This window comes from Lottia gigantea (assembly GCF_000327385.1).
Source record: "Lottia gigantea unplaced genomic scaffold LOTGIsca_62, whole genome shotgun sequence".
Taxonomy (NCBI): Eukaryota; Metazoa; Mollusca; class Gastropoda; family Lottiidae; genus Lottia; species Lottia gigantea.
This window is the reverse complement of record NW_008710115.1, coordinates 1,407,334-1,420,932: the sequence shown is the minus strand read 5'-3', so window position 1 is coordinate 1,420,932 and position 13,599 is coordinate 1,407,334. Positions and strand designations below refer to the sequence as shown.

At 31.8% G+C, this 13,599-nt stretch overlaps 1 protein-coding gene across 1 annotated transcript; it reads left to right on the top strand.

The window, feature by feature from the left end:
• Positions 1-54: 54 nt before the first annotated feature.
• On the top strand, positions 55-6,604 carry LOTGIDRAFT_128630 (hypothetical protein; the record flags this gene model as incomplete). Its single annotated transcript, XM_009064414.1, has 14 exons — positions 55-162; positions 735-887; positions 1,523-1,660; positions 1,969-2,094; positions 2,545-2,595; positions 2,897-2,974; positions 3,143-3,266; positions 3,501-3,596; positions 3,910-4,049; positions 4,471-4,554; positions 5,310-5,425; positions 5,631-5,791; positions 6,106-6,183; positions 6,543-6,604. The coding sequence occupies 14 exons, from the start codon at positions 55-57 to the stop codon at positions 6,602-6,604; spliced, it is 1,515 nt and encodes a 504-aa protein (XP_009062662.1).
• Positions 6,605-13,599: the final 6,995 nt, after the last annotated feature.

Sequence of the window (13,599 nt, the reverse complement as noted above, 5' to 3'; positions counted from 1 at the left end):
TCCCGGAAGTAGTATGCGGAAGTGAACACGACAGTTTGGTCATAACGAGTCAACATGGCGGACAGTTCAGAAAATTCTGGATCTTCTAAGATTAAAATTACTGTTAAAACTCCTAAAGAAAAACATGAAATAGAATTAGAAGCCGATGGTGGAATAAAAGAAGTAAGTTCTACCCTTGTTTAGTATGGTTAATCTTTTTTACAGCTTCTTAGAACACTTGCTGACTGAATTACTACCCATCGACTGCGTAAAAAAAATCAGCTCATAAAATTTTCTGTTAAAATCGGGAAGACTATCCCTCAATTTTGATTAAGGCAGATTATGAATATCTTGATCTGCCCTATTTGATTATATCAGAACCTATGATCTACAAATTCAGAACCTTATTAATATGTTGTCTATAATTGTTGAATATTGATGCTGGAGTTTCATAGGCTTAAGCCATGATTATGCAGTTTTGTGATCATTCCCCAACTGTTTTTTATTGCTTATGGGTAAACAGAAGTATGAACTATATAGCTTTGAAGAAACTCATTTATTTACAACAACCATGATCCAAATTTCTGCTTCCACTATATTAGAAAAAGTGTTTCATATTTGTGGTTTACAAACTACTAATTGAAAAAGTCAAAAGGACCCCTTGAAATGAACTGATAATTAAACAAATGATTGTAGCTTATTTTATAAAGTTGTACAAATTATCTGATTCATTGTTTTTCTTTTGATAATATCAGTTGAAGGATGAAGTTTCAAAACAATTTGGCTGTCCTATTGAACAAGTTTGTTTAATTTTTGCTGGAAAGATTTTGAAAGAGGGTGAAACACTGGCACAACATGGTATTAAAGATGGTTTAGTTGTTCACTTAGTTATTAAATCAGCCAATAGAGTAAGTAGGTCTATGTCTACAGGAATACTGTGTATATGAATATGAATGATATGATAATAAATGATATGTATATTAGGCCTATATATAACTAGAAACTTTTAAACTAGAGATCACAGGGCAATAATTTCTCATGTATACCTTTTCCATATTGACATAGATTAACTACAGGAAGTTTCTGAAAGACCCCTTATCATATTATTAGATTGTTAGATTCCTTAATAACTTTGTCTTAACTTTGAGATTTATAAATTTTGGTTTCAGACAGCAGCTGCTTCTAGTACACCAGTATCAGATGGGACAACTCCTGTAAGTGTTATCTACTCATGAAATTTGATTTTGCTTACCTATTTGATGATTTGCCTGCTAGTGATGATTGGATATTTTTTGTATCCAGTTACAATAGCAAGTTTAATACTGGCATATAATTCCCTATGTGTATGCTTTAGCCACATGACAAATATTATCATTCTCAAGTAAGATGAAGAGTAGGACATAAAACTCCATTCATTTCATTTTCATTTCAAGTAAGATGAGTCCATGAGGAATCTTGGATCATTGGAAAACAAGTTCTCTTACTACAACTGTTTTAAATGAAAACAATGACTTGGTTTCCAACGTTTTGCTTTTGTTTGCAGATACCAAGTGCTCCACAGCCTGCTGATATTAATGCCACTCCATTTGGTCTTGGTGGACTAGGAGGATTAGCTGGTCTGGGTAATATGGGTATGGGATCTGCTAATTTTATGGAAATGCAACAAAGAATGCAGAGAGAAGTAAGATTGTTATTTTATTGGACTTGTTGAAAAAAACTCGTCCAATGATAATTTGTGTCCTTGTGCATTTAAATTGATAAAATTTTTGTATTTTCTTATAGTAACAGTTGACACATTCTTGCTATATGTACAGTTGGGAATGATAAGAAAGCTGTCAAATCTTCAAGGATTATCATGGCATAATATCCTTTACTGACATTTTATGAAAAAAGACAATATCTTTCCAATTCTTTGTTGTTGTTGAATTTTGAAAGAAATTAACTTGATTACACTGGATGAATTATGATGGAATGAATTTGTTTTTATAGATGATGGGAAATCCAGATATGATGAGACAAATGATGGATAATCCTTTTGTACAACAGATGATGTCCAGTCCAGATGTTATGAGACAACTATTAATGAATAATCCACAAATGAGAGAATTGATGGAGGTATGGAAATAATAATCATAAAAATAACTTGAGAACACCCACACTAATATATTAGATGTGAGATATAACACATCTTAATTTACAATGAAAATCTTTTTTAATCTTCATCTTTTATTTGACGATTAAATCTGGTATACTAATTTACAGTAGACATATTTTCAGTGTGGAAATAGTGCTCAATACATGAATTGTAGAGCAATATAAAAATAGTAAAACAGAACTTGAATCAGATTTTCAGACAACTTACCAATTTTCAGCCTGCATCCCTACTGAAGTTGGACAAGTATCGCATAGCGTGAAACTCTGAGTAACAACATGATTCAAGTTCAGTTTTAATATTTTGTATACTAATTAAGTATTTTTATACTAAATTATGTATTTTTATACTAATTATGTATTTTTATACTAATTATGTATTTTTGAATTTATAATGTTATCCTTTTCTTCCAGAGAAACCCAGAAATAACTCATATGTTGAATAACCCTGAGTTAATGAGACAGGTCAGTGTAATTTATTAACAATAACAAGTGCAGAGTGGTATCTGGTTTAAATACACGAAATAGAGATTCCAAGTTAGATCTGGCATCATGATGAATGTTTTGATGTCAAAGCTGATGCTTCAAGAAGTTGTGTAAATCCAAAATGGTTAATTTGCATCCAATTTTACTGCCAAATGATCAAGTGTTTTGTAATTTAGTTACAAAACACTAATGCGATTATAATATGTTTTGAAGTTTTATTACTTATCAAAGAGTCCCACATACATGCTACATACTTACTATATATACTTAATATTTTTAGACTATGGAACTAGCCAGAAACCCCTCTATGTTACAAGAATTAATGAGGACACAAGATCGAGCTATGAGTAATTTAGAGGTAAGATATTGGTTGGAAGGAAGATAAAAAACAATATCGAAACTTTCTTCTATGACAGTTGTATAGCAATTGGAGATAGTTATTAAGCTTTTTTTTTTAATCAATATCCAACTTTAATTTTGATTGGAAATAATCATGTCTTCAATATGTAAATTTGCTATGTTCCAGAGTATTCCTGGTGGGTTTAATGCGTTACAGAGAATGTATCGTGATGTACAGGAACCAATGATGAATGCTGCTCAAGAAGGATTTGGAAATAATCCATTTGCCTCTTTAGTTAATCAGGATGGAAGTGGTAAGTAACTCTAGCATGTCCAACTACAGATGATAATGATGAAAATTAAAATAGTTTTGTTAAAGAAGAGCTTCCCCATCCAATGGAACAATCTTACCTTAGTCTCAGAAACAGCTTTTAGCTAAGCTGTTGATAGCTCTAGATTGTGTGTCTTTATGCTATTAAAGCAAAATGTTTCCACTGAAGTTACATTATTGCTCTGAAAATTTGTCACTTATTCTTTTATCATAGCATCATCTGATAGTCAAAGAGGTCTTGAAAATACAGCACCGCTACCAAATCCCTGGGCACCTGCTGGTAGTAGTACTACCACATCCAATACAACTAGTACAACTAATACTAGTAGTACAACTAATACCTCATCTACTACTGGTAACTTTACACCTCAAACTGGAGGTCCATTTGGTAAGTACTTTAAAGTGAACATAATAACCAGTGAAAACCCTTAAAAGTTTTCTTGTAATCAATTTTTTGTATTGTTGTATAGGTGATTTCTTTTCAGTCCAGTTACCACAATGGCAAGTTTCTGATTTTATACATGCTATTCACCTATCACAATGGAAACTAGATACTAAAAATGTATTAAAGAAAATTATTAGTATTCAAATTGGGCTTTCAGATATTGTGATTATTTTTATAGGCATGTTCAATACACCTGGAATGCAGAGTCTCATGACACAGATGCAACAGAATCCACAAATGATGCAGAATATGTTACAGGCTCCTTACATGCAGGCCATGTTACAGACAATGTCAGCTAATCCTCAGTTATCTCAACAGGTTTGTTGATAGTTAAATAGTTATTTGGATCCTTTTTCAGTGCCACATGGATCACTTTGTGCTGATTATTCTTACTGGATTTCTGATTTGGGATCAAATACCAGAGTTTCACTCCCCAAGTTATCTTTTCAACTTGTATTAACACAAGGTGGTCATGTTATAGTATCTTGAAGGTGTTTATAATATAAAGCTGTCAATTATGATATATGTATACACATGATTTAAACTGACCCAGTGACACAACAGCAACAAAAAACTGATCATTACTAAAATATTTCCTATCTGAGAATATAAAACAAGTACTCAAAGCATAAAGAAACTGATCAAAAGCATTGAGAATATAATTATGCTCACTCTGATCAAATCTACAAAGATTCTTGGATGGTAATTCCTAACAAAAATTGTGTTTTTTTATTTCTAGATATTAGGTAGTAACCCAATGTTTGCTGGAAATCCTCAGTTACAACAACATTTTCAGCAACATATGCCCACTTTAATACAACAGGTAATTATTTCATTTTAAAAGCCATTTGACCAATGATATTTTGTGTATACCAATCAATAGGCTGATGAATAGACTTCTAATGATCTATTTAACTCTTTAGTCATTTTGAAATGCCCTTCTTCAAATACTTTGATTTCATCTACAACTGTTATATATACCTATTAATAATGGAGTACAGCATTATCAGTCTGGGATCATTCTTGTTTTCATTTCACCTTGACATTATTTTTGATCCAATCATTACTGAAGAATGACAATATTAAATTTTTTTGGGTCCTAAACCTGAAATATCAGGCACTATTTCTAGAGTTGTTTTGCCTGAGTAGGCCTATCTCTATTATAGATTTGCTAATTTTAATTAAGTTAACTGTGTCATGTAGGCCTATGATCACTTTAATTAATTTACAAGGCTTAAGGCTTATGTGAAAAAAAAACAATCAATTTGGAGTTTCAAAATCATGAATTTACGCGCTTTGGAAAAATCTCCCGACTTTTCACCAAATCTCCAGATTTTTTTTCTTGACCTGTACACATGTATGGTATTATCTGATGCTAATATACCACTTGTTTTTATATTGCATCCTTCTAGATTTGTTTTTTAGACTTTGGAATAACCAGGATTACCAATAACTTCAATAACTTTGATAACTATTGTGTAAGAATGGTTCAGGTCATTGTGAACATTCCTGAACCTATATCATCATATCATTTATAACATGTATCTAATGTTGATTATTGTTGCTATCAATTTATAGATGCAGAATCCTGATATGCAGGCCATGTTAACTAATCCAAGGGCCATGCAGGCTATGATGCAGATACAACAAGGAATGCAGACATTAGCAACTGAGGCACCAGGTTTAACTCCAGGGTAAGATATGTTTTTGCACTTACTATCCTCAAATTAAGAAAGATACCCTCTAATTATGAAAAAAAAGAATCAAAATCATGCCCTATTTAATTGCCAATTTTAATGCCTCACAGGTTTCTTTAGACAAATCATCAGGATATTTGTAGACTTTTTGTACTTTGAAATAAATATTGAAATAAATAAGTTTACTGTTATCATTCAACAGGCTTCTTGGAGCACCTCCAACAACAGGACAGTCAGCAACAACAGCATCACCTGCTTCACCAGCCTCAGCAACAACAACACCTGCTAGTCCTGCTGCTGGTACAGCAACCTCACCATCAACAACAACAGAAACACCAGCAACTGGTACAGTTCCTTCTCTTGGTACAGCTCCTGCTACAGGTACCACCCCAGCTCCTGGTACAGTGCCTGTTCCCAACCCAACTGGTGATCAGTTTAATAACATGATGGCTCAAATGATGCAGATGATGGCTGCTGGACAAATTGTGAGTCATTGATTGTATTTGAAGTTTTGATTATTAAAGATGTGGTGCCTATATTTGGACTGTAAATGAAAGGAAGTTAACTCATAATAGATAAATGAAACTTATATATTTATAAAAATTGTTGTTTGACATTTAAAATGATGGGTTTGAACTGTTTTTAATCCAAAATATATTTCTAAATTTAGAACCAAGTACCAGAGCAGAGATTTGCCTCCCAACTCGAACAATTAACTACCATGGGTTTTGTTGATAGACAAGCAAACATTCAAGGTGAGCAAAGATCTTTACTGCCTTATTAGCCCTATTGCCAAGAACAACCAATGTACAAATAAAGCCCTTGTTTTCTTACCTTATGAGCAAGGAACTGGCAATATACAAGATCTGAATGAATTTTGGTTTATTATAATAAAAGGATTTTCAAATCATTGAATTATGTTTGTCAGATCGATATATGACTTTTTTTTTTCTCAAATTTTATCAAGAAAATCTTTTTCAAATATTCTTAACTGTCACAACAGCCAGGACAATTTGTGGCAATAATGGTTTACATATATCTAATGGGAATAGGATGAAACAGTGAGTCCATATATTATCCAATTTGACCATTTGAACACATTTGTTTGTTTCAGCATTAACAGCTACAGCAGGAGATGTGAATGCAGCTATTGACAGATTATTACAACAAAGATAATGCTGATTATTGTATGTTGTGTATTATATATATATATTGTTATGAAACAAAGACTACATGATAAGAGACATTAATATAGTGTTAATTTTATATTATGCTGTAATCAAGGAAAAGAAAGGAATCAAAATCTAGATCATATTATAAGGTAATAAGTAAGGTACAGCATTTTAAGGCCTTGATTAAGTATTCTATATAGTTGTCTGGAAGAATTTATATTGTTTATGCTTTGTATGTAAGCTCTATCTCTATATTCAGTTGAAATGTTCCTTTATTCAGTTGTCATGTTCTTATTATGTTTGATTTGAAATTTGAAATTTAAAAGGAATGCTACCTCTTAGAATGGACATAAAATTTAAAGTCATTAACTTAGACAACAAGTGTATATATTCATCAGTTATCAGGTGCAATGACTAAAGAATAAAATCTCTATATAAGACAATATATCCATTAAACTAAACAATTACTGAAACACCACGCTTCTAAACATGTTTCAAAATTATTTAGTTTAATGAATTATTATTTAGTTTTATGGATTTATCGGATTATAGAGGGATAATGTCTTATAGTTATGACACCAGGTAAGTTCACTGATGAAAAAAGACTCATTTTGGCCAAGTTTTTTTGTCCTAAGAGATAGTATACCTTTGAATGTATAAGATATCCTGAAAAGAAACAAGAGGTGTCATAGCTTTCTGTTTTAAGAGATCTTATTACCATCAGCTTATAGTATGCACTGGAGATCATTATTGTTGCAACAGCGTTCAGTTAATATTTTATGAGTTTTAACAATATATAAAAAAAACTTTGGTAATAATTAAATGTAGTCATGTAGTCGTGAAATCATGCAATCAACTGCTATTTATTCAAATATTCTGATATTTAAATGGTTAAGATCTTGAGCTAAGATGATTGCACATCCAGAAATGATTTCAAACATGAAGAAGAGAAGGTATTTTAAATAACAATCATCACAGTATTAGTCTGGCTTCTATAGTCAAACTATTTATTCTACCTTTAAATAAAGTGAATTGTCTCCAAAATGCACAAATATGTGTACTCAACTTCAGTACTTGTCATAAATTTTGGTTGCGTTTGATTTCTGAACATGCTCTGTCTGTTTCAATTCTGGCCAGTTTTTAAGCAGATTATGTTATATTCAAAAGTTCCAATCTATTTCTTTCTCCGCCACTTTGAATTCTGTCTACACCTACTATTTTTGGCGCAAATGGAACATGTTCTAAACTCTGTTCCAACTTGTTTTATTGAAAGTCTGGTCCAGAACTCTTCATTTGAGTGGCCCCATATTTTACCAAGAGTTGTTTACCTTTGGTTGTTGGTAATAATTGATATTTTTAAATGTAGGTTATTGCTTTGTTTAATCAAAATGAAAATAAGATCACTATAGCTCTCTGTTCTTTTTTTGATTCATTTTTAATTTGTGTTTACTTTTAGAATTAATTAGGAATGGGGAGCACTTTTATATTACGTGTATTCTGTCAGAAATCCTTACATTAATTTATATTGATCAGATCACCTATATTATAACTTTCATTCATACTTTCAATATATGAACAGCAACACTGACACTGGTCTCTTGATCAAAATTTATCTTTACTTCGGAGATTAACATGTTAAAAATTTGACAAATTGTTTTTGCAAGACTCATTGTAAAACAGAATCACTAAGCAAACCATGAACAATGATCTTACAAGAAATAAACATTAAGTACCGGTAGTGGGTTATGGATATTCTAATTTTAACTTATAATTTCTTGTGTTTGTGAGGCATAACAAATTTATTTGACTAGTTCTTGTATCAATGTATCTGGATCAATTTTTCTAATAAATTTTACTTATGCCATAGATTTTTATCCTAAAATTTAAAGATGAACAAAACCAAAGAACTTTCTAATTCTCAAGTCAAACGGTGTTGTAGAAAGCTCTTGTAGAAAGCTTGGTGGAATTAAATGTAGGTTTCTAAATAAGGAATAATCCTTTTATTTTTGTCTTGTCTCATCGTTTGAAATTGTAAAATTCATTTATCAATGCTTGCTCTGTTATTGTACTAATTACAAGATATCATTGCCAATATCAAATAATTCTTTTCTTTTTATACTCCACATCAAATGTGTATATCTATTGTCATCATGAATGCCCTTCCGTCAATCCACAAATGTCCGAAAAAGCAGTTAACATAGAAAAATAGGAACATGACAAAAAACAACCTATTTATATGCATACATGGAATTTGGAGCGCATACCCACCTATCGTCTTGACGAATTTTGACGAAACTTAAGGTTGAATATGTCATACTTGTGATTGTTTCTGTACTGCCAAGTATTCCTATTTATAATCAAAGCTTCCAGTGGATGTATATCACCTTGTCTGACAAGTTTTCTTCAAATATGCAAATTATTTTAGCCTCTATTTTCTGGTATTTGATGCAGAATTCTGGAAAAGAAGATTTTATACATTTGAATCTTCGGTTGAGGTAACTTTTTGACTAATAGTGTTTAAAATGTCCTGCTATAATCGCATTAGTGCTCCTGCACCAGAAGGCTACCACATGGCTGTCGCATTGGAATAGCCTCATTCTATACCAATATAAGCAGTAGGTTGGATGTAATTTACAAGTACTGTGGGATTGCGATAGTTCGGTTGTGGGTTGGATTGTCATCTACCAGCACTTTGGGGAGGTCGTGTTTTGGATTTCCGTCTGCCGAATACCTCAGCTGGTTCTTCAAGACCTAGTACATCATGTTATTCCTCGACAACAATAGCCACTATTCAAGAAAGTATTTGAATGCAGTGATTTGATTGGATTGTATGCTAGCGAAAACAGCCAATCAGGAACCTCAAAAGAAAGTCTGTAAATTATAAGCCCTATTGTACAGTTTTTCTGTCGAGGGCTTTGATTGGCATATAACCTAATCAAATCACTGCATTATGTGATACAAGAACAATGGCTATTGAAGTCAAGGAACAAGACAAAGTTCATAATACCTTGGTCATTGTAAAGATCTCCGGTGTAACAGCATCATGATTATGAAGAAATACATCGAAAAATTTCCTTGCATCTGTCATGCTTCACTTAAAAGCATCTAAATAAAAAATCAATGGGAAACATGGTTATCATGCAATACTGAGAAAGAAGAAGATTAAGTTAAATATATTTGTAAGTCGTTCATATATATATATATATATTAAATAGAGTAGGACTTAAGACATATCCTTGTTTCAGCCTGTGTTCGAATGTATATTTTTAACAAGGCCTATAGATCTGACTATATTTTGCTGAAGGAAAATAGACGATATCAAATTCAATACATTAACTTGATTCTGTAAATTTGTATATCATACCCGTCTCCAAATAGAGTCAAAAGCCTTGACAAAATCTACAAAAAATGTTGTTTGTGAAACAGCAGAGTAAGTTTGATGCTATCAATACTATTTATTTGGAGTCCATGTAGATAGGGGCAATGTGGCTGCTAATTGTTATATCAATTCATCTTGCCTTCAAATTGCGACATGCTAACCGTTTTGGAACTCCTGATATCACCCCATGACTGAATTTGTCAATTCAGAATCTATTGCGTAATTTTAGGCGTATAGAACTGAAAGAAAAACATTCACAGTTCAGCCCTACAATGGCAAAAGGCAGCAAAGACATTTTTGTACATTTTGAAAAAACTGCACTTTAAACTTTTCATCACACTTACTGCCTTTTTGCTTTGTCACATATTTCCTATATATATATATATAAGCAGATACTGCCTTTTTAAATCGAAAATATATTCAAGTTGAGTTACTGCCTTTTGTCACCTACCTACAATAAATATTGTTCAGTGATTGTTAGGATATATCCTAAAAAAAAGTGCTGGAAATTCTAATTCCAAATGTTCAAAAAATTGATTTTGGGCAATTATTGGAGTTACTGCATTTTGCCATTGTTCTACTAAATAATTACCGTGCGATTTGAAAACAGCCATAAATCTATCACTCTTCCAAAATACAAGTGCTTGTCTTATTTTTCTCAAACAATCAGCATAGATTTAATTATGTGGTGTGGTTGCTTTGTAATTTCATTTTAAGACCACCATATTATCATCTGAGCAGTTCATTTGCTCACAGATATTCAATGCTCTAGAATTTATTTACGCTAGGTAAAGGATCTAGAATCAGTCAATTACTAAAATACCTTACTGTTTCTGGTTCGTTTTCTTTTGCTTCACTTAAAATGCCAGATTGACATTTTCTCTGTAATTATTATCAATTATTTCTTAGATAGAATATGTGTATCGCGGCATTTTCATTCTCTGGCCCAGTGGTTTAACTTTAGCAGAGGCATCCATCATACCAATTATTAATATACATAATATCCAATAACCTTTTGTGGACTAGTTTTAAACTTATGACTGGTGAAATTAAAAAAAATAGCCCCTTCCCTAAAAATTTTAAATAGTGTTGCGTGGATATTTTTTTTATGTAAGGTAAAATGACGTATGTTGAATTGTTACTACTCTAGGCCTATCTATGACCGATAATTCCGTATCGATGTTAATTTGAGGATTAAAAGAGAGTAAAAGTGATATCTTGATTAAGAGAGGTATAATTATTTTCCAATATATGCCTAGCCTGGGGGTGAATCCACTCCTATGACACCGTTAACTATGATAAGTAATTTAGATGAACCTGACAACAAGTAAACATATAGGTAATAAAATTATCCCCAATGTGAGATAGAATATTTGATTATCTAAGGAAAAACGTAGGTTCAAATAAAGCTCTTACTTATAGTTGTTCAATAGTTTTAAAACATTATGTCCAAGAGCAAAAAAATTAAAAACGCTTTCTGATATTTGTCAATTAAGGATAATATGTTCAGAATGGGAATACTTGCAATGCAGATATTTTGGTTTGGCTCACTAAGTGTACAGCGCAAAATGTGTGCTGTTTACAAATATCACGTCAAGGTTTTAAAATTAGTCTCTTCTGGATATCTTAAAGTGTTTTGATAATACACATCTATATTTGATCCGTTCTTAGAAAGAAATCCACAACCCCACAACTGAAAATGTCCCAATCTATCACAGATCGAAACTTTACTTCTTTCAGTGGACTTAAGTACAAAGTTCATCAAAGGCGAAGACGGGTGGTTTTGGATGCTTGGAAAGTGCAGAGGTCACATGAGCACCACCTGCGCAACATTGTCCGGATGACTATAGAGACCCAAAACACATTGATTCGACACATGAAAACTTGACATTCTCCGAATCTTCTTCTGCAGGGTTATTATTAACTGTAGGTTATATTTCAAATATAGGTCAAAGTTGACAAAATAAGATTCCATATCATATTATTAGTTGATAAAAGTGATAAAAGACACGGTTTTGAGATATTTGTCAAAAATACTATGATGTCGCCCATAAAACATTTTAATATTTTAATTTTAAGAAATGTAACCTCGCTTTGGCAGCATGGATTCGCGATTTTGCTTCGAACAAAAAAAAACCAACTCATATATGTGAAGAATAAGAATAAAGTAAATGCCTCCTGTCGAATTTGACGAAAAATAAGAATGAAATAAAAGAACACAGTTTGTATGAAAAATTAAAAATATGGATAACATAAATAAAAACACGGCTTATTTGACGATTATGGTAAAGGTGGCCTACCAAAAGCCTTGTAATGGAAGACAACATAATTTTTTTCCTCATAGCAAAAAGACTCTAGATACGGATCTGGTTTCTATTTGAAATCTGAAAGATTCCCCATGTAGGTCTTTATGCTTATATTCTTTAACGATAGAATTTTCTCAACAGTTAACAAAGATACATATCAACAAATAACAAGGGCAATAGATTTGACATGGGCTCATTGTGACAGATTTGGTTTAGTTATGTTAAAAGACATCCTTCATGTCAAATTTGTTTTGTATGAATTATATATCAATCTCAACACAAGTGTCTATATTTACAAAAAAAAAACATTGCAATATTGTTTACATCAAATAGTAAAAAGGAATCTATTCAAAAGTTAATCTAAACTAGATTAAATCGTTCAAATGTAAGCTGATTTTGTTGCCATCGTTCCATAAAGCACATATGCCTATTTATCTAGGCCATCGTGCAGATTTAAGCAAAATTATAGAGCAATATGTCTATTTCTCAGAATCTAAGAAAAATTCAGCTCAATTCCTAAAAATTCCATACATTCTAAAGTTCTCAACTAAAAATATCGATGCGTTATGACCCAAAACCAAAACTAGTTTGAGCTGCTTACTTAACTATTAGTGTATTTAAAACACATTCAGTTCTATCAAGGTAAAATGTATTTTTTAATAATGAAAATGTTAGCATACTGCTTCTTTAACCATTTAATGTGAATGGAGATTTTACCACAACAATTTAGTATTTTTTTCTTTGTAAGAATATCGTCATCAACTGATATTTGTCAACCTGTTTAAAGTTTGTGCATCAACGCAAATTTCTACTGCAAAACAAATTACTCTTGCTAATAGAAGAGAAACATTCTTGGAAATTGCATCTGACGCAAATTAAGAACGTCACAGAGGTAAATAGCATTTTTAATGGTTCCAAACGTCAATCACTCGGCCTTGAGCTACCTTTGTGCACCATTTGAATTGTTAAATAAGACATAATTATGTTGAAATTCATTTAAAAATGGCTTGAGGGAGATGTACAACATATTAATCTCCGAGATAAACATATTTGTTGCAATCATCGTCTAAATCATTTAACAAAAATTCTGAAATGTCTAAAATCACTGATGTATATCGTGAAATGTGTTTTATTCTCTGATGAAGTTGGTGGAATTTGACAAAGGGCTGGATAATGAAGTCTACATGTACCATGAACAATGTCATAATGTCATTATCTTTCTGTCATTTATTACACTTATATGTACCTATTCTTGTGACGTCACATTGTCTATAAATATATTAAAATTACAATTGTTAACATTGGGTATTCCTT